Source organism: Muntiacus reevesi, chromosome 4 (assembly GCF_963930625.1).
Source record: "Muntiacus reevesi chromosome 4, mMunRee1.1, whole genome shotgun sequence".
Taxonomy (NCBI): Eukaryota; Metazoa; Chordata; class Mammalia; order Artiodactyla; family Cervidae; genus Muntiacus; species Muntiacus reevesi.
Genome location: NC_089252.1, coordinates 46,472,161 through 46,494,847, shown reverse-complemented (window position 1 = coordinate 46,494,847; position 22,687 = coordinate 46,472,161). Strand labels below are relative to the sequence as shown.

The window sequence follows — 22,687 nt, the reverse complement described above, 5'->3', positions numbered from 1 at the left end:
GCTCATGATCACACATTCAGAAAGTGATAAAGCTAGAACTGAAACCAAGGCAGTTTGATTAAAAAAAAAAAAACCTTGTTTGTAATCATCTTGCCTGATTACTATCGCCATTCACTAAATGTTCCTCCAGTTTCTCATTGATTTGCCTATTCACTACCTGAAAAGGTTTGAAAACAAACCTGGAAATTTACTTTTCTCCTCCTAACTTCCAGTGATGTCAAGTCAGTCTTTACTCCATGAGTAAAGTAACCTGCTATTGACACTTTAAAAATAACCCTGAAGGACCATATTTTTCTTGAAAGGACATACAAGAACTATGCAAAGGACTTTACATCCATTTGAAACTTAGTCTCCTTTGGAAGAAGCAAAAAGCAGAGTCAAGAAATAGAAGAAATAGGACCCTCACTGTTTTTCTCACAGTATATAAACAAGTAGAAATAAAAGTGGAGTGTTAAACTAGATTTGTATCCTGCCCTTGTCACCAGAATGGACTGCTTATTGACACTGCAGCTGTATTCAGTGAAAAATGCAACTTCAGGGTAAACATTTGGCTGTGTGCTATTGTGCACTTCTTAAAACTAGATAAATATATGCTTAAACATTTTTTGCGTCTCTATTAAGTGCTGGGAATAAGACTTAAGTACCTTTACATATATTACCCTTTTAATCCTCTTAAACCAGTAAACTGGTTATTATGATCTCACTTTACAAATAAGGAAACAAACAGGCTGCGAGAAGGCTTCCTAGGTGATTTTTAACACAGATCTCCACCTAAGAGTCATCCTCTTAGGGAATTCCCTGGTCAGTGGCTGGGACTCAGCACTTTCACTGCCAGGCCTCAGGTTCAATCCCGAGTTGAGGAATTAAGATTCTGCAAGCCACACAGCACAGCCAAAAATAAATAAATAGTAGAATCATCCTCTTAAATAATGATCACATGTTTGCCTAGAGCTTTTCACCGAGGGTTATTTGCATATGCCTATCTCGTTTGACCTGTAAATTATCCTCATGAGGGAGGCAGAGCAAGCCTTCAGAAGTGAAATTGTTGGTTCAGGGTCACTTAGCTAGTAAATCACTCAGCCTTTAACCCAGGTCTTTTCATTATAAACTCCATATTTTCAGCATTCACTTGGATAAACCTAAATAAGATTCCAAATAAGCAGATTTTACAACTTTTTGTTGAATACTGTCATCCAGAATAGTGTTGGGCATGCTGGAAATTCATTCAAAATCATTTTAACCTGTTTTTACATATTTTGAAAAGATTGCCATGATAAAGATATAAATAACTTTTTGCCTCTTTCAGCACTTTACCTTCTCCTGCCCTCGCCTAAATGCTCCTGAAATCTTGGCTTAAGCAAACCTTTGCTATTTCTTCTTTTGTGGAGTTAACCTTGAAAAATATTGGTAGAGGAGACTGTGAATCTACTGTTATTTTTAGCTGACAGGGAGTTGAGAGTTGATATTTTTTATTAAGACGTTAAGCAATAGTGTATGTCTGAGCCTGGAGTGACTACTTTGGAGTACTTTTAACTTCTGCAGAAGGAGCTATACATGTGTGTTTCAGGTAGCCAAATTATTATTAGCAACTAGCACATAGCCTCTGCATCTAACTCATAAGGTGATATGATCTGACTGAATTCAAGCAACAGGACAAGATTGAAATACCACACCAAACTGGAGAGTGCGTGAAAGAAATGTCATGGCTGACTCTAAGTAGAGGACAGAGACAGTGAACAACAATAGTTTTGTGATATGATAAAGGCAAGAACTATTTTTGTCTCTGGACAGTGTAAAATTTATACTAGATTTTCTGTATTTCCAGACCTGGAAATACAGAAAACCTGGTTGCCTTAGCACAGTCAGTTGCCTGTATAACAGTTCCATGAATGTTAAACAAGGTTAAATGAGAATTCTTTATTTTCTTCCAAAAAAAAAAAATCAAACACAAAATGAACCAACTTTTTCTTCTGCAGTCTTCCTTAGCTCTGTAAATGACATCAATGTCTACGAGTTGCTATGCCCAAAAAAAGAGAGGAATAATGAGTACTATTTGGAATAGGGTTGTGAAATTACAGATCTAAAGAGTGAAGTCAGAGAGGACCTCTCTGAGAAGGTACATTTGAGCTCAGACTTGAAAAAAGTAGAGAATGAGTTGTACAGATACCTGGAATCAGTTTGGGGGAAGGTTAGGAGCATGTCTTTGTTTCCCTCTAGAACAAAAGGGAGACATGTTTACTGACCATTATAAGAGTTAATGTTCCCTAAGCTCAGAGTTCTCGTCCTATAATATAACCCACTGCATCTGCAGGGGTCATCTGTTCATCTTGAAATCACCTTGTGCAGCCCCACTAACACCAATGGACAGATCATTCAGACAGAAAATCAGTAAGGAAACATTGGCCTTAGATGGCATTTTAGACCAAATGGACTTAATAGATTACATAGAGAATATTTTTTTCCAAAAGCAGCAGAATATTCTTTTCTAGAGCACATTGTACAGTCTCCAGGATAGACAGCATGCTACGTCACAAAACAACTGTAAGCAAATTTAAGAAAACTGAAACCATATCAAGCATCTTCTCCAACCAGAGTACTGTGAGACTGCAAATCAACCAGAAGGAAAAAATTGCAATAAACACATGGAGGCTAAACAATATGCTGCTAAACAACCAAAGAGTCACTGAAGAAATCAAAAGAGGAAACTTTTTTAAATCCTGGAAACAAATGAAAATGGAAATGATCCCATGACCTATGATCCAAAATCTATGGGATACAGCAAAAACAATTCTAAGAGGGTAATTTCTAACAATACAAGCCTATTTCAGGAAACAGGAAAATTCTCAAGTAAGTAACTGAAATAGAGACTGAAAAAAAAAAATAAAAAAGATTAGTGGAACTGAGAGTTGATTCATTGAAATGATAAACAAAATTGGTGAACCTTTACCCAGATTTAGCCCCAAAAAAAGAGGACCCATATCAGTTAAATCAGAAACAAAGACGTTTCAACTGATACCGCAGAAATACAAAGGATCATAAGAGATTGCTGTAAACAAACTGTATGCCAGTAAAATGTACAACTTAGAAATGGACAAATTCTTCGAAATGCACACTCTCCCATAACTGAGCCATAAAGAAATAGCAAATATGAGCAGACCAGTTACAAGTAATGAAATTGAATCAGTAATTTTAAAACCCTCAACAAGCAAAAATCCAAACCAAATTATTTCATGGGTGAAATCTACCAAATACTTAGAAAAGAATTAATATCTGTTTTTCTCAAGCTATTTCAAAAATTGCAGAATAAGCTCTTCTGAACTTACTCTGTGAGGCAGCATCATCCTGATACCAACACCAGACAAAAACATCACAAAAAAAGAAAATTACCAGCCAACATCACTGATGAACATAGATGCAAAAATCTTCAACAAAATATTACCAGGCTGACTGCAACAATACATTAAAAGGGTCATGCACCATAGTTACATAGGATTTATCCCAGGGTGCAAGGATAGTTCAAAATCTGCCAATCAATGTGATATGCAACTTTAAAAACAAATTGAAGAATAAAAATCATATGATTATCTCAATAGATGCCGAAAACTCTTGACAAATTCACCATCCACTTATGATTAAAAATTCTCCACACAGTAGGTATGGAAGGAACATACCTCACATAGTAAAGGCAGTATATGACAGGTCCATACCTGATATTTATAGATCAGGAAACTCAGGTATGGAGACCTTAAATAACTTGCCTTAGTTTATAAGGAAAGTTGGGATTTACCCAAGCTATCTGACACCTGCTAAGTGCTCCTAGCCACTCCACAGTTCTACATCTGGAAGAAGTTGAGTGTCACATTGTTAGTAAGCATCACAGGCAGGACCCAAACTAGGCCTCTGACTTTTGAGAAGTCTGTAGTTTATGCTACCATGACGTTTAAATCCATTTCACTGTACCTGTTTGATCTGTGTCTGGTCCCCCAGTTACATTGAATCTTTGTCTTCTTTACACATTGCATCTGTCTTAAAGACACAAAATATCATCTATTTCCTTATAAATTCTCTGAATCTCTCTTCCACTGAATAAGTTGTCAAGGGATCATCAACATATTGATTAAAACACAAAAACTTGAGGTACAACCAAAAATCAAAAAAAATGTTTTCACTGAATTTACTTCTTTTACACGTACAAAATGTCCATTTAAAAGTAAAAAGACAGTTTTGATTTATCAAAATCAATTTCAGTACCTGCTGTGACTAAACTCTGAATGAAATTTTATCCCAAAATTCCCCTAAAGAGCTTAAAATCTGACTTGGAAAAAACAAGAGCCATAGGCACATGTTGAAAACCAACCTGTCATGGACAAAATAAGCAACTTGCAAAGGAGCTGGTGCCAGCAAACTGCCTGAGATAAAGAGACGATTTATTTGGAATCAACAGCAGTGTAGCCAGGCATTGGCTGCCTTTGTTTTCACTCACTGCCACCATCTTTCAAGGCACAAGCTTGTTAAGGTTCTGGCTCTAGCTGGTTCTCTGCTTTTCAGAATAAATCCGTTTCAGTGGCATTTATGTCATATCATGCACCTTCCCCACTAGAATGGTTAGGAGAAAACTTATTGTGCATTTGAACAATTAGTATTTAGGAGAATAATCCTGAAAGAAAATTTAGAAAACAATTTGGAAATAATTCTTAGTAACTTAAAATATCTTACCTATAAAATAGAAAGCATGTAAATCGAAATACTCAACTTTTTAAACAACATAAATTTTTATATTTTGCAGGCATCTCTATAAACACTTGTGTATAGTGTATAGTATAGCTCTTAAATAAAAAGTGACCCATGGTCATCTTGATTTATTAATATTGTTGTTTGTAAGTGATTTCCTAAGAAATGATGATATTCTTTTAGTTTTTAATGACAAGTGTTAGGAGACGGTGTTATTTCCAGAATGTTACTATCTTAGCATCTTGCTACATAGTTCAGGCTATGCTGTGACATGAAACCAAAAAAAAAAAATTATAGCTTGCTGTTGATTTTCCCTGATAATCAGAGATGAGTATTGTGGATAAATTAAATTGATAAATAATCCCCAAAACATCATTTTAGCCATTAGTTTCAAATTCCTTTCTTCCTAAGACTTGTTTTTACAGTTACTGTTAAGCCTCAATATTAACAGATTTTAAACTTTGGCTTTCTCTTCCTACCTTCTGATGAATGCTTCTCTCTAAATGAAATATAAATGCAAGGTGGGGTAGCACAAGAAAGTGCAATTCAGGAACCTACTTAATCCACAGAATGGATAATCAACCCTGAATATTCAGGGGATTGGCTGTGATTTAGCCATCAAACCCTTTATAGAGGACTGATTTAGGAGAGCGGGTGAGTTAAAAGCCAGGTCACTCTAAGAAATGGAACAATGATCCTTTGACTACCATGTGAGAAAGGCATCTACTGAAAATATATCTCATGTATCTACTTGTTTAAAAAAATAACACTTTGCATTCCAGGTGATCACCTTCTTTAGCTCAAGGTTGCTACAAGCTGGAGCTGAGCTGTCAGTGGAACGAGTCCTGGAAATCATCAAGCAAGGGGTTGTCGCGCTGCCCAAGGACAGGCTGAAGGTAGGACTGGGAGAAGAAACATACTGTTGTTATCTATTGATGTAAATGTTATTGTCTGAGTAGGGTGTATTCAGAATCATACTACTTACCCAGCACTTGTGCTGGGAAATGTTCTCTAAATACTGCCTACTCTCCTCTACAATGACATGCAGAGCTGTTACAAAAGATTCTGATAGTTTTCCAAAAGAAGTCGCAAAAGAACTGTCTTCACCACTGCATACATATCCAGTAACCACTGCATAATACTATAAGTAATTCAAATACTGTGAATAAAGGAGCACTTTATTTTTTAAACCACTGAAATAAATTCAGTCTTGTGTGTATCATCAAAATTTGATCAATAGATGGTGTGGTGGTGATAGTGATGATGATCTGTTAACTGCAGCAGTAGCTAGTACTTACACAGTGTTTACTTAGTGCTTTTGGGGGGTCTAAATGTAAATTACTTAACCTATCTTTGTATCCTCATCTGAAAATTGGGATGATAACACTACTTACCCTCAAAGGGCTGTTGTGAGGATTGGTCAGTTAATATATAAGACACTTAAGAAATTAATGAACTAGGAGATCATACGCCAGCCTTTGGCTCCCAAGTCCATACTTGTAATCACCACACTATTTCCCATGTACCTGGGTGTAGCTACAGAAAGAGGAGTATTTTGTGGAAGAGGTAGGGGAAAAACAGTGTTTAGAGGAAACATTTAAATCTATGCACTAAATGTGTTCCTGTGGCAATCTCATGATATAAAACTCATACTTCAAGACTAATTTTCCCACAGGAAAAGATGTAAAGGAGATATTTGGGGAGAAATGTGTGAATGTATGGCATTGTTGCCTATTTTTACCTTAGTACTTCTTTTAATTTTTTCTTTCATTACCTCCCCCCCCTCCCTTTTTTTGGAGTGCTCATTCCTAAATGAACAACACACAGGGTGTCATAGTGAATGTTTGGCCTTCTTCATAATATTTTATCACAACTGACTTCTTTGCAAAGTTACTGTTTGGGGGTTGCGCTTTGCAGCACTATCACTGGCACTGCTGCTTAATGAACATTGTAGGATATGAAAATATTTTCAGTTATAATAACAGAGTTTGTCAAGCAACAGCGCATTAGTCATAATCACTTGCAGAAGTTCCACTGTACGCAGACAGCCTTGCGGCTCACACAGTGCTGAGCAGAGGGCGGGGGGTGGTCTGCTCCTCAGCTAAAATGGCACCACCATGTGGCAACAACATAAAACCTGATCACAGTTCACCAGACCCTCCAGCTCTGACGGCTCTCTTTTCCTGACAAGTCCGTATGTGTAGAGAATTCATATTATTTCCTCTCTTACCTGAAGTAAGATATCTGAGGTCTCTCAGATTTTTTCTCACCTTTTCGAATTTATTTGAACTATGCCATGTTACAGGGCATGATGATTAGAGTGGCAACTCACAGGAAGCGATGGATCGTAGTGTTCAGGAAAGTCAAGAAAGAGGTATAACAATCAAGAGACTGTAAGGATAATGCAGAGGAGTAGAGGGAAGGGGGATTTGAATGAGATCAAAGAACCAGTGAAGTAGAAGTGATGGAAATTGTGATTAGAGAGCAGTATATTTAGACTGAAGGTGTTCACAAGGAGAAGATCTCCATGACAACATGGTCTGGATTCAGCCATGAATGGGGGACTGAAACAATGCGGATGTGAACAGAAGTCAGTGTGATTGAGCCAGTTAATGGATTGGAAGTCAACCATGGGCCATACACATGGGCATCATAGTCAACCCAGGATGATAAGGCATCGGGGGAAATAAAGACAGCCAAACACTACAGTAAATGGGAGAGCAGCCTAGGAATCAGCGTGCTACAGGTAAAAGGAAGAGAAGTTTACATTGGCCTCATATGAACAGAGCTTTGTACTTAAGGGTAGAGGAACAACAACCAAGGAACAGCAGTGAAAACAAGGCACCAGCTGCACCTCCAGGCCCTGAAGACTGGGGAGTGTGAAAAACCATCAGCTTCTACTTCCAGAGGCTCCAGGGGTTTGGGAGTCCTGAGGGGCAAACCAGGTTCTTGTTAAAGAGATGAGCAGGAGAGCCAGAAGATCCAGTGCAGGGACTGAGAATGTCGCGGGACGTAATAACCATGAAGTCGGGGTTTGAAAAGGCGGCGTGGGGCATAGGAGGCAGAGAAGTAACAGGAGGTTGGATCATGGGAGAGAAAGCCCAGAGCAGGGTGGGAATGAGAGTTCAGGAGAAGGGGGCGATGACCAGTGACGAGGACGTGTGACCTTAGGTTAAAGCTTGCCACAGGTTCCATCGACCCTGAATAAGCCTTTATCAAGCATCTGCTCTGTGACAGCTGTTGCTCTCAAGTGCCTGAGTGCAGAGTGAGCAAAAATCCCTGCCCTTTCAGGGCTTGTAGTTTAGCAGGCGGAAACAGACAACAAATAATCAGCATGATGTAATAAATAACAAAATGATCTAGAGTGGTAGATGCTCTGGAAAATAAAGAAATGATCGCACAAACTTAAGAGGTTTTGGGAGTGCCAGTGAGGATGTGGTGGGAGAAAGTTGTAGAATTAACAGAATGGTGTGGCCAACCTATAACCAAAAAAAAGAAGGTGAACAAATTAAATGTGCTGGCTCAGAGTAGAGTGCTAAGCAGTGCCTGAAAAGGCCCAGAGCCAGGAGGATGCCAGGCATGTTGAAGAAACAATGAGAAGAATAAAGCAGCTAGACCTGTGTGGACAAGGGGAGAGGAGCACAAGGTAAGCAGAGACGATAAGGGGTGGGGCAGGATAGTGGAATGGGGAGCCAGGGAAAGATTTTGAGAAGAGGAGAGGCATGGTGGGGTTCTGATTCTAGTAGAATCGCTCTGGTTGATGTGTTGAGAGTAGATTTTAGTACGAATGTGAGAGCAGAGGGATCAGGTAAATTATTGCTTGACTTGGACCATGATGGAAAGGTGGAAGTGCTAACAGTTTGTCCAAGTAGTTGTCTGGCTGGCAGAGGAGTGCGCTTAGGTCTTTTAGGAGATAGTTAGGGTCTGCGTCAGACTTCCCAGCTGGTGCCAGTGGTAGAGAATCCGCCTGCCAGTGAGGGCGACACAAGAGACATGGGTTCAATCCCTGGGTCGGGAAGATCTCTGGAATAGGAAATGGCAACCCGCTCAATATTCTTGCCTAGAAAATTCCATGGACAGAGGAACCTGACAGGCTTCAGTCCATGGGGTCACAACGAGTCAAACACAACTGAGCATTATCTGTATTATTTACAAAAGCTCCAGGGAATAGTGGCTGAACATAGGTTCTGATGGACTGGTTGGAGAACTGGTCTGCAAGTATTGGAAGAATTATTTACAGAAGTGAATTTGGACTTAGACTAGGTGGTGTCAAGGACAATTTTCAGACATTGGCTAGCTACATCTTTCATAGATGCCTGGCTCCCCTTTGCTAAATGTTGTGTGACTCAACAGTGTACATAGGTCAATGTACATATACATAGCTAGTAGTATCTAGAGGCTGTCTGAACTAGAAAATTCAGAGCAAATTTTGGAGGCAACACCTTAAGACAATTTGGAAAACTTTCAGTGAGTCACTAATACTGTGGAAGAACAGAGGGCATACTTACAGGAATTCACAGGATCCAAGCAGAAGAGACTTACTGTCTTCAAGTACTGGAAAAATTGTTTGCGAAAGCAGAGTTGGCCCTACTATGTTGATCTCAGGAACAGGACCAAGGGGGTAGGCGCTTCATACAGAAAAGTTGCATTTCAGTCCCATATAAGGAAGAACTTTCTGCAAAATGGAACTACAGTCGACCCATGAACAATGCAGGGATTAAGGGCACAGACCCTCCACACAGTCAAAAACCCAGATGGAATTTAGTTGCCCTCTGTATTCCCATGTAGCTCAGTTGGTAAAGCATCTGCCTGCAATGCGGGAGACCTGGGTTCAGTTCCTGGGTTGGGAAGTTCCCCTGAAGAAGGGAATTGCCATTCCCTTCCATTCCAGTATTCTTGCCTGAAGAATCTCATGGACAGAAGAGCCTGGCGAGCTACAGTTCATGGGAATGCAAGAGTCGAACATGACTTAGTGTTATCTTTCTTTTCTGTGTTCGCAGTTCTTCTGAACTCATGGGTTCAACCCAGCGTGGAAGGTGCAGTAGTAGTGCAGTATTTACTATTAGGAAAAAAAACCTATACGTTAAGTGGATCCATGCAGTTTAAATCCTTGTTGTTCAAGAGTCAGCTAGACTTAGAGACGGAATAGGCAACTTCTGGGCAGTGATGCAGTCACTGTCACAGGAGATGTTAGCATTGGAGAATGATGGCCACTTACAGGAAGGCAGACAGGTTCCGTGCTGGGTGAGGCTCTTACCTGTTGGCACGGGCTGGCCGGCATGGAGAGGGGAGGAGTCTCAGGCTTCGCACAGGTCCAGCAGAAAGAGTGCTGAGATCCATTCCCAGAGCCTGCTGTTGGCAGCAGGAACAGACAGTAAGGTGCATATATGCAATTATCTGCCATTCCAACTGCAAGGACTCAAATATTGGTTGGCAAATCCAGCTACGTGACTTTTAAGAACCTTTCCATCCCTAAGAGTATCATTTTGTCTGTGTATATACCAACATTATCATTCCCCTCAAAGCAGAATATTGGATACATTTTCGATAACAGTTTTACTCTCAGATGATGTAAGAAACAGTAAGACTGTGTATTATTAATCTGGGGCCTTTTTTTTTTCTTAATGACAAACAGCTCACATTTCAGTTCATCATAGCAAAGGGAGAAGTCAGATTTGTATGCCAGAAGCACAGAAATTGCTCAAAGTTGAATATGGCTCAAAACAAGAAAACATAATACAAGAGGGATGGAAAACAAATAAAATTTAAAAATATTTACTGTTCAATCACTGATTGTCCTGTGCAAACAAACATGAGAACTGTGTTTGTACTGAAGTACGTTTTCAACTCTGCATCACAGCCGCTGCCTTCTCCAGTCTCCTCCACATCACAGAAAAGTGCCAGAGTGCATTTCCCAGAATCCTCCTGTCTTGTAGTTCTGAGTTGAAGTCGCTAAGGAGAGGCACACTTGCATAAATGGAAAGCAGAAGAGTTATTGTTGTTCAGTCGCTCATTCGTGTCCGACTCCTGCGACCCCATGGACTGCATCACGCCAGGCCTCCCTGTCCCTCACATCTCCCAAAGTTCACCCAAGTTCATGTCCATTGAATCAGTGATGCCATCCAACCATCTCATCTTCTGCTGCCCTCGTCTCCTTTTGCTTTCAATTTTCCTCCACATCATCTCTTCATCAGGCAGATGAGAAGGAGTTATTATTCTCCAGGGCAGCTCCTGCTTGGCTTCGTGCTGTGTAGGCAGTGCGGGTCATCGATGGCTCCCCACAGATACTGAGGTTTGCCGCAGCTGCTTGCTGTGAGCTCTTGAAAACCACCTGCTCCAGTGCTGTAGACAGTCTTCTGTCACAGCATCTCTGATCTTGCCTTTCCAACAGTTGCGTAAATCTGTTTTCCCTATAAAATCCTTTATACTTAAGATACAAAGAGTAGCTTCTGTTCTCCCTACCAAACCTGTCAGAGAAATAAAACCCCTGATTGCAAACAGGAAGCAATTTAATATAGGAAATTTGGCAGTCATTGAAAGGACCAGGGAAACCAACTTCACTGAAAGCCAGTGCTGGCTTTCAGGAAATCAGAAGTGGCAAGAATATCATCACCAATGGTCTGGCCTGCCTGCAGCATCTTTGTGGGGATCTGCAGGAAGATTGCTAGAAACCACTGGCAAAACATTTGCTGAAGCCCACAGCCTGCCCACCACTGTTAGCAGAGCACCAGTGGCCTCTGTGTCTCTTCTACCTTCTGAAATACAAGTTTGTCTCATCGCCACAGTCTAACCCAAAACCCTTCTGGGGAGATGCTGGGGGCTGTAGTTTCCAGGCTTTCACCATGAAAGGGGAAGTGAGGTGCTTGCCACACCAACAGTATGGCATACCATCAAAAGAAACAAGAAGCAAAATGAGAAGCTTCTTGATGAGCACGGAGTTTTTAAAGGATGTGTGCAAAAGATGGAAAGAATGGTATGTATAGAGAACAAATGTAATGGAGTGGCATGAGCTTAAATAAATGTTGTCAGAAGACTCGAATTGGAAGGGGACTTTTGAGAGGAGAAAGCAACAGAATAAGTTGTGGGCCTTCAGCCTAGGAACAGTGGACAAAATTACATGATTGATACCTTCTCCCATTTTCAAATTCCCGTTTATCTCCTTCATTGAGAATAATCTCAAACTGGAAAAGAATATATCTTTTAAATAAAATCAAAGCCAAGGTAAGTATAAGAATGGAACAAGAGCTACCAGCCTTTTTTCATGTTAAGCTTCAGATACACAGTTTCTCACAATGCTGGCAGGTATAGCCTGTGAGTAGAATTTGAGAACTCAAGCGCCACATTAATACTAGTAGTGCTATGAGACACTCTTCTAAGCGCTTTATAGCACCATGAATTAGTGCTGTTGTCCTGATTCTAGGTGAGGCAGCTAAGCCTCAGAGAAGCTACTGTCCAGAGGCAAAACTGAGGTTCAAACCAAGGCAGTCTCTCAGAGTCTGTTTCATTCACCCTGTCCTGTACCTTACCTTCTTCCTTGCTGGTAAGACCACACTGCAATTGTTAGGTTCCATCTGAGCATCTCATCAGTAAAATACACTGTGTTCACAAGCATGTGAAGTTATAGTAAAGACCCTGTTAAGTCACATGAGGTTAGGAGTAGAGAGTATGTGACTCGGAAAAGAAAGGAAGATACAAGAACTGTGTTCAACTACTTTAAGGATTATACTCTAAAAGAGGAATTAAGCTTTTTATTTTATACCACAGGGCAATGAATGGGTAGTGACTGAATACAGACAGGTATTAGTTCCACCTAAGGAAATATTTTCTGACGGGTCAAGTTCTTTAGTAGTCCATATGGAGCTTCTTAAAGTAGTGAAATGTATTCGCAATAAAGTCTGGATGGTAAATGTGTAGATTGAGCCAGATGACAAAGGGGCTCAAATCTATAAGATAGGGGGAAGATGGAAAGAGTTGTTGATAAAAAGTTGTACAGGATGATCCCAAAGATTTCAAGCAGTTCTTTTTTTTCTTTTTTTAATACTTATTTATTTGGCTGAACCAGGTGTTAGTTGTGGCATGCAAGATCTTTAGTGGCAGCATGTGGGATCTAGTTCTTTGACCAAGAATCAAACACAGGACCCTGTACTGGGAGTGCAGAGTCTTAGCTGCGGGACCACCAGGAAAGTCCCTCTTGTAATTCTTGTGCTGTGCTGTGCTTAGTCACTCAGTCGTGTCTGACTCTGCGACCCCATGGACTGTAGCCTGCCAGGATCCTCTGTCCATGGGGATTCTCCAGGCAAGAATACTGGAGTGGGTTGCCAGGCCCTCCTCCAGGGGATCTTCCCAACCCAGGGATCAAACCCAGGTCTCCCACACTGCAGACAGATTCTTTACCATCTGAACCAACAATTCTTATGAGTAAGAATTCTTGTAATTCTTATGAGTCTAGAGTTCTGTCTTCTAAAATTCCATGAAGAATTTTTATAGAGCAGTGCCCTAATAACATCCTTTAACTCTTTAGAGGTCAGGCTCTGTTGCAGCCTGATAAGGTCTGGAATCCTCAGGCTGGAATTCTAGACCATTCACCATCTAGCCCAGCCTGCCCTTCCACTCCTTTGTATCCCTACTCACCACTACCCCAACCCCACCGAGTGCTCCAACCAAGCAGAACTATCTCTGTGCCTTCTTCCTTCCTGTATTTTTGGATTTGCTTATACAACTTTCTTTTCCCGATATACCATTCTCCACCCCCTCCCCCTTTGCTTTTTGTTTATTCAAATTCTAAGCATTCACCGAAGCCCTTGATAAATCTAACAACTTTTATAAAGCCTTTCCTTTTATTTCTCAACCTATCTGTGCCTCCTCCTCTAAATAACCACTGTATTTTATATGTACTTTTTGGGGAACTCCTCTCCTGTTCTACCTTTAGGCAGTTATTTAAATATTTTCTCTCTCCCACTCACCTATAACTTCCTTGAGAATAAGGGTCATGTCTTAGTCACCTGCATCCTCTTGATGCCTACCTAGTTCAGTGTCTGGTACATAGTAGTTACTTAGTAAATGTAGTAAGTAGACAAATTAAAAGCTCATTTTATATATTCTAAAAAAGAAATGGGGACTTATAGAATTCAAGAGTCCTGAAGTGAAATTTCCTATCTCCAGACCTGCTTTTCTAATTTTTAATTTACCACCCTCTTTACAGTTTTAATTCACTTAATTGTCTCTCCCTATATGTGAAGAGACATTGTTCTAAACTCTGGTTATAACAGTGGGCAAAACAGACAAAAATCCCTACCTCATAGAGCTTTTTTAATTTATTTTTCTTGTGAAGGAGATAGACAATAAATAATTTACAGGTGTGCAGTATAGTGATTCACCATTTTTAAAGTTCATTTCATTTATAATTATTATGAAATACTGGCTCTATTCCCTGTGTTGTACAATATATCCTTGTAGCTTACTTTGTAGTATTTGCTATCTTCAGTTCAGTCGCTCAGTCGTGTCAGACTCTTTGCGACCCCATGGACTGCAGCATGCCAGGCCTCCTAGTCCATCACCAGCTGCCACAGTTTACTCAAACTCATGTCCATTGAGACAGTGATGCCATCCGTCATCTCATCCTCTGTCGTCCCCTTCTCCTCCCGCCTTCAATCTCCCAGCATCAAGGTCTTTTCAAATGAGTCGGCTCTTCTCATCAGGTGGCCAAAGTATTGGAGTTTCAGCCTCAACATCAGTCCTTCCAATGAACACCCAGGACTGATCTCCTTCAGGATGGACTGGTTGGATCTCCTTGCAGTCCAAGGGACTCTCAAGAGTCTTCTCCAACACCACATTTCAAAAGCATCAATTCTTCGGTGCTCAGCTTTCTTTATGGTACAACTCACACATCCATACACGACTACTGGAAGAACGATAGCCTTGACTAGACGGACCTTTGTTGGCAAAGTAATGTCTCTGTTTTTTAATATGCTGTCTAGGTTGGTCATAACTTTCCTTCCAATAAGTAACTGTCTTTTAATTTCATGACTGCAATCACCATCTGCAGTGATTTTGGAGCCCCCAAAAATAAAGTCTGCCACTATTTCGTGTTTGCTATCTTAGGTAGTAGTAATAAGAAAGATGGGGGCTCCTCTGGTGGCTCAGTGGTAAAGAATCCACTGCCAAGGCAGGAGACCCGGGTTCAGTCCCTGGGTCGGGAAGATCTCCTGGAGAAGGAAATGGCAACCCATTCTAGTATTCTTGCCTGGGAAATCCCACAGACAGAGGAGCCTGGCAGGCGGACTGCAGTTCATGAGGTCACAAAAAGAGTCAGACATGACTTAGCGACTAAACAGCAACAAATAAAATTAGAGGAGTGTAGACAGTATTGGGGAGGGAGCAGTTTTATTAATAGATAGTCATAGGGTGTTGAGAGGGCTTACCTGGTGGCTTAGAGGGTAAAGCATCTGCCTGCAATGCAGGAGACCCGGGTTTGATCCCTGGGTTGGGAAGATCCCCTGGAGAAGAAAATGGCACCCCACTCCAGTACTCTTGCCTGGAAAATCCCATGGACAGAGGAACCTCGTAGGCTACAGTCCATGGGGTCACAAAGAGTCTGACATGACTGAGCAGCGACATGTGCAGGGTGTTGAGAAGAGAAGATATTTGAATCAATGCCACCTTGATTGTCTTTTACATTTTATTTTAAAATACTTTTAGACTTATAGATAAGTTGCAAAAGTAATAGAGACAGTTCATGTAAACCTTTCATCTCGGATCCTCTGATGTTAACAACACATATAACTACATATAACTATAGTGCAATTATCAAAACCAGAAAATTAACATAAGTACAATACTGTTAACTAAATTACAGACCTTGTTTGAATTATGCCAGTTTTTTTTTCTCCTAGTGTTCTTATTTCTGTTTCAGAATTTTTTCAAGACCCACATTGTATTTAGTTGTTAAATCTCCTTAGTCTCCTCCAACCTGAGATTGTTCCTCAGTCTTTCCTTGTCGTTCATGACCTTGATGCTATGGATGTTTGCTGGTCAGTTATTTTATAGGATGTCTCTCAACTTGGGTTTTTCTTGTTTCCTCGTGATTATATTGAAGTTATACAAGCATTTGGCAAAAATACCATGAAAGTACCATTGTGTCCCTCTCAGTTCATCATCTTAGGCGGTACCTAGTATCAGCCTATCTCACTACTTTTGATGTTACACTTGATCAGTCAGTTACTGTGATATCTACCAGATTGCTCCAGTGAAAAGTCACTATTTCTGCCTTTGTTTTCAATTACTATCTTAGGAGTGAGACTTTGCTAACATCCTGTTTCTCCAGACACTTTTGCCTTGATTTTATCATTCATCAGTGGAGCGTCCCTACACAATTATTACTGTGGTATTTACCTAACAATAATTTTGTATTTTATCCTATAGATTATAATTGAATACTGTCATTTATTTTGATGCTCAAATTGTTCTAGCTCTGGCCAGCGGGAGCTCCTCCAGATTAACTCCTGTATCCTCCCCAGCCGTGGAATCAACCACTTCTTCAATGACCCCGATTCCCTTTTTTTTTTTTTAATGGTATTTGGGAAACAAGACCTGGGCACTAAGCCGCCGCCTTTTTAGAACTTTCTGTACTCTTCCACTCGCCTGTCCTTTCCCACCTCCTTTCTCTTCAGATAGTTAGCACTTCCTCACTCTGCTATGATCCCCAGGTACTCTTTTCTATCTGTCCATCCCTGATAAACCTCACCTCCTCTCTTTTGGGTTATCGCACGAGTTCTGTTTTTAGTCCATTTTTTTCTACTTATTCTGATGCAACTTTTATTTTCTAATTTCTTTAGTGAACACCTCTGGCCCAAGGTCTCCATGGGCCATCGCAGATACTGAAAGTTTTTTGTAGTTCACTGTAATACTTACCTTAAAGGAAAATGAGTTTCACTGTACAGGCTATATGTTTCAGTGTTACTTTGTTGTTCATTTATTATACTATATATTCAGAAAGGAAATATCCTATATATTTGAGACAGTAAAATATAAATGAGAAATATAGCTCTTTTTTTTTTTTTTTTTAATTTATGACTGAATGAATGCACAGATTTATTGATCTGTGGGAGGTCTCAGGCCAGTTAACTCTAATTTAGAGGAAGATCCCATTGAAGCCAAGGTCACAGATAAATTCCTTAAATGGGCTGGTTAATTTTGTTTTGGAACATAGCAAGAAACTGTATTCTTGACAGCAGCTTACCATCTCACTCTGTGGTTACAAGAGGGACAGATAGATGGAGGATGGATGATTCAGCTTAAAAAAAGAAAGAGAGAGAAATCCATTCCCAGTACTAGAAAAGAAACCAAAATTACATTTACTCACAGATGGTGAGTCACTCTCAGTTGGTTTAAATGATAGCACATTATTACCACAGATGTTTCCAGAAAAAAAGACTGTTTATAATCAAGCCTTATCTCAATTATTTTAATCATCTTTTTGGGTTGTTTATAATAAAACGAATCACTTAAAACCTCTAGAGTTTAATTCACAGGATTGTGCTGTATCTGAAGTTGATTGAAAATTCAAGCTGTGTGTTGAATAATATTTGTACCATGCCACATGACAGCACATTGTAGGCTTTTGGGTGGCTCACTAATATATACTGATAAAATAATTGCTGGGTATGTAATAATAGCTTTGTACATGAGAGTGATGTAAAAGAGGTTATTTCAAATTGGAAATGCTGTTATAGTGAGCTCTTTGTCAAAGTGTACAACAGTATGTACTTACTGATTTGTTCTTTCTTAAAATATAAATTAAACATTTAGAAAATTTAGAACCGCCTTTTGGGTTGTTAAGAGAAGCACAGGGCCTCTTACTCATGAGACATTAGCCAGCTAATGTCAACTGAAGAAGATGAGCCAAAAGTTTTTGAAGTTTTCCTTGCGTTGCAGAACTGAAGCCAAATTTGTTGAAGAATTATTCTTCCAATTTTGGGCAAGTCAACATTAAGATCTGGAAGCCCATGGCATAGTAATTGACTTTCAACCAAATAAAATATTTTTCAATCAAATGTTATTTGACATAGCCTTGTAAAATATTTGTATAATATCCTGTGTGGGAATATATACTCTTTGGATAAATCTGTCTATATAGTTAAACAACTTGGCTGTTCAGAGTAAATAGTATTAATATCATTCTAAACATCCTCTCCTTACTGGTATTGCGTGAAGTCTGGGAAAGGCAATACCAGGTAATTAGTTTTTTGGGACCCTCCCACGTAAACAGAGACATAAAGAACAGGCTCTGAAATCCTGTGATGCTTATTTCTCCTTTCGAGTTTGGAGGGAAATAAATAAAGCTGGTGTGTCCTCCCGGAGCTCAGTCAGAAGCTGCAGCTTGTTTGTCACTGTCTACATCTACAGCAGAGCCCACCGCTGGCTCCCATTTCACTGACTAGTGAGCATTTGAGATGGCGTGATGATCAGTCAGAATTCATCCAGGGATTTCCCTGGCATCACAGTGCATGAGAATCCGCCTGCCCGTGCGGGGGATACGGGTTCCATCCACGGTCCAGGGAGATGCCACGTGCTGTAGAGCAGCTAAGTCCATGCGCCACGACTGCTGAGTCTGCGTGCTGCAGCTGTTGAAACTCACACGCCTAGGGCCTGTGCTGCTCAACTAGAGAAGCCCGTGCGTGGCAACGAAGACCCGGCACAGCCACTCAGATTAATTACTTTTTAAAAATTCATCCAGATCCGTGCAGGTTCTCAGCCACCACCATACACCTCGTACTTCATTATGTAAAGTTTCCCGGTCCCTTCTTTGCTTCGGCTTAGTAAATTACCCATGTCACTTGAGGATTAAAAATTTTGCCACATCTAGTGTTTGAAAGTTCAGTCATGCTTTTCAGGGGGAGTGAACCAGAATACCATTCCTCTTTTAGGGTGAATAGGAGACTGTACAGTAGTACACGTTACTGGCACTAATTGAACTTCTCATTTCGTTCCCTTAAAACACCTGATAAATTACAGAAATTAAGAGTGACCCGGCAGCGTCATGCTAAATGATTTTTAAAGTCTTCATTTTATATCCACCTCTTAGAATCCTTATACTACTATTATTAGTTGCAAGAAGAGAAATACAGGAAGTTGACTGAAATTTTGAGTTTTTTCAGAGCATCTTAATACTGACTGGGCTTTCCTCGTGGCTCAGCTGGTAAAGAATCTGCCTGTAATGCGGGAGACTGGCTGCAAATCTTCCCCCACCTCCCATTAGGAGTCTCTCCCTGTTTCCACCCCAGGCCTCTCTTGTTTCCCTATCATTTCTGTCTCCAGGGCCAAATACTGAGTGTCACGGTGGCGTGCCCACTTCCTCCTGGATGCCCCGCCTCCGGGTCCACAGGATCCAACACTCCTCATGTCCACAGACACACTCTTCTGCGTCCTTACACATCCACGCTCTCACGTTTCCACCCATGGGAATACGACCAGCCCGGCCCCTCCTCTGGGGCCGGGACCCAGCAGTGGCCCTCTGAGTAACTCCTGAGTTTCAGAAGCACAGCAGTAGATAATCCCCCAGACACACCAGCACTCTCCACCCTTTGGGCCTCTGCTTGGGCTTCTTCTTGCCCACCTTGTTCTCCCCCAGGTCCCTGCACATCTCTCTCCTGCATCTCCTTCAGGTCTTTACTCACATGAGCAAATGCAGCCTCTCTCTCAGGGAGGCCTGCTCTGACCTCCCTGCTTAAATTTCAGCACTCTCAGTCCCCCTAATCCCACCATAGGCCTTCCTTTTCCACAGCATTTATCACCTAGCCTACTATGATACGGGCTTCCCTGATGGCTCAGCTGGTAAAAAATCTACCCGCAATGCGAGAGACCTGGGTTCAGTCTCTCGGTTGGGAAGATGCCCTGGAGCAGGAAGCAGCCACCCACCGCAGGCCAGTATTCTGGCCCGAGAATTCCATGGCTAGTCCCTGGGGTCGCAAAAAGCTGACACGACTGAGCGACTTCCACTTTCATACGACAGTATGGGGACTTCCCTGGGGGCTTCCCAGGGGGCTCAGACGGTAAAGAATCTGCCTGTGATGCAGGAGACCCGAGTTCTGTCCCTGGATTGGGAAGATCCCCTGGAGAAAGAAATGGCTATCCACTCCAGTATTCTTGCCTGGAAGAAGCCCATGGACAGAGAAACCTAGCGAGCTACAGTCCACAGGGTCACAGTGAATCAGACACAACTGAGTGACTGTTCCATCACTTCTTATTCATACTACATTATTATTATTATTCTTTCAGATAAAATAAGCTCCAGGAAGGCACGGATCTGCACATTTTGTTCACTGATGTATCTGCAGTCGTGTCTGGCACATAGTGGGTGCTTTAGTATCAATATTTGCTGAATGGAAGAGAGAGACAGAAAGGGGGGACTGTTGACCACTGAGTGATGGTCCCAGATGCTCGTTTAAGTAAAGATTGTTTTTTAGAGAACAGCTCTTTACAGACTTTTGCAAGGTCAGCTTTCTCACCAAAATATTATAGAGAAGCTAGTAAGTTCACAGTGGAGGCCCTGGTCACTCTGCTGAAATAGTTACATTTTTTAAGTGTGTAATAACTGTGCCACATTCAGTACATCCTTATAACTGCAACACACTGGTCTGAAGACCTCCACAGTAGTACTCCTCATCAGTAAGTTAATTACTATGTAAATTGGCCTCACTAAATTTTTAATAGTTTCTCAGGGGTTCTCTTCTTGACTCTGACCTGCCATGATTTTATTGAAGTTCAAGCAGAGTAAATTATTCTAATTTATGTTATTAGAATAAAGTTTCTTAGGTGATCTTATTCTATTGCTGAGTCTTTCTTGAAGAGTGAAGAACATGTGGGAACTATCAGGCTTCTTTGAAGCCATTTTTGTTTCCTGTATTTTTAAAATCACTTTGGACCTTTTTTCCCTTACCATTTTCTCTTTTTGGAATATTATCTTAGTCACCTTTTACTTGTAGGTGATGATTAAGAAGCACTAAGTGTAAAAGGGACAGCTCTGTGCTGGGCTTCTCTCCTTCAAAGGGGAGACAAGCTACATTCCTGCCGTTTCCTTCACGCCACAAATGATCTCTGCAGAAGGTTGGCCAGCAGAGTGGCTCTTCCTCCCGTTTTAACCCTCCTTGAGTTTCTCATCCAGTAAAGACAGATCGAGTCCTATTTATGAGTTAATTCTGCCTCTCATAGAACAGTAAACATGATCATAAATGGTTTCAGAAACTGCTGGGATAATGCTGGCTTTAGGACCATTCAATCCCCATGTGAGGAGTATCATGTGTAATATGTGATCTCAGATGCACACATGCTCATGTGCACACCTCTCACACACATGCAGAATGCCATTCTAGCTTTCCAAGTCACCAATTTTATATGTTATGAAAGAAGCAAATGGTACTTAACCAAGGACAGTCAGACCCTCAGTTGAATCCTTCAGGGCAATTTTTTTTTAAGATAAGGACTATAGGAAAGTGAGAAAGTGTTAGTCGCTTAATTGTGTCAGACTTTTTGCGACCTCATGGACTGTAGTTCTCCAGGGAATCTTCCAGACCCAGGGATTGAACCTGGGTCTCCTGTACTGCAGGTAGAGTCTTTACTGTCTGAGCCACCATGGAGGATCCAAGGACGATGGTAAGCACAGTAGAAATTTTTAAATGTTGATATTAAAATTTCTTCTGTATAGTCTTAGTTAGTTAAGTTGCTCAGCCGTATCCGACTGTTTGCAACCCCGTGGACTGTAGACCACCAGGCTACTCTGTCCATGGGATTCTCCAGGCAGGAATACTGGAGTGGGTTGCCATTTTCAAGAACAAATCTGCTTACACTGAATCTCCTTCCATCAAGGTGAGGATTCCAAAAGAATGAACACAGTTGCCTGGAGCATTGTTTTCAGATGCAGGTGTCTGGATCCCGTCTCAGGTTCTGATTCAGTGGTCTGATGATGAACTTGAGAATCTGGCTTTTTAAACAGCTCTCTCAGTAATCTCAATAATCTGCCAGATTGGCGAACCACTGTTGTGTGGCCCAGTTTTCTCCAGTTCCTTCCCCTGATAAAAGCCAAAGAAATGATGGCCAGCATTAACTGACCAGTCCAGTGCCTTGATTAGGATTAGAATGATTTTATCTTCCTTTCCTACAAATGACAAAGAACTTTCACTTCATGAACCTTAAAATAGAAGATTTCTTTTAAATAGATTTCTTTTACATGTAACCCAGATATAAGAATAACACAATTATTTTGTAAATTAATAAACAAATAGTAGCAAAAAAATTAAAAGCTATGGTCTTTTAAAATGGCGCAACTGCTCTTTAGTCTGATTTATGTATCCTCCTTTTGACTCAGCTCCTTTTTCTTTGTTGTTTACCATCGAGTTAGGTTTATTGAGCACTTGCTCTTTGCTAAGTCCTCTGGTAGGTATTTTTTCTTTTTTTACAAGTGTTCTCATTTCGTCTTCCCAACGACTATCTGAACTGTAAGGAAAATTTACATTTTGCAAGTGAGAAAACAGGCAAAAGAGAATTTAGAGATAAGAGAATGGCTTGTCCAAGATGGTTTCAGTCCATCTTAGCTTTGAGCCATAAAGAAACTATTCCTTCTTTGAAATCTTAAAAATTTGTCTCCTCCTAACTCACAAAGCCATTTGCCTATTAGATCAATTTGTTTAACCTAAAACATTCATAATACACCTAATTAAGTTCTTGGTTTTGACAGTATCTATATACAGTGTTGTAATCTTTGGAATGTTTGAACAGTTATACCCATAGCTACTTCAAGGAGTATTAAAACACTCTTGAGGTTTTCTCATATGTAATGATGAAATTGTACTACACATGCAGTAGCTTCATGTTATATTTACTTTTAAGATAGGTATTCTTGATAAACAAACTGACTCATATTTATTATAATGTCTTACATTATTTTTGTTTAATTAAACAT

General features: G+C 40.6%; 1 protein-coding gene across 4 annotated transcripts in view; it reads left to right on the top strand.

Annotated features, from left to right (window-relative positions):
- DYM (dymeclin) overlaps positions 1 to 22,687 on the top strand; it is a 372,867-nt gene that overhangs the window by 302,117 nt on the left and 48,063 nt on the right. For all 4 annotated transcript variants that reach the window (XM_065932681.1, XM_065932680.1, XM_065932678.1 and 1 more), the window contains one exon: positions 5,514 to 5,627. In XM_065932681.1, coding sequence (XP_065788753.1) covers positions 5,514 to 5,627 — 114 coding nt within the window. The remainder of the gene's footprint in view (positions 1 to 5,513; positions 5,628 to 22,687) is intronic.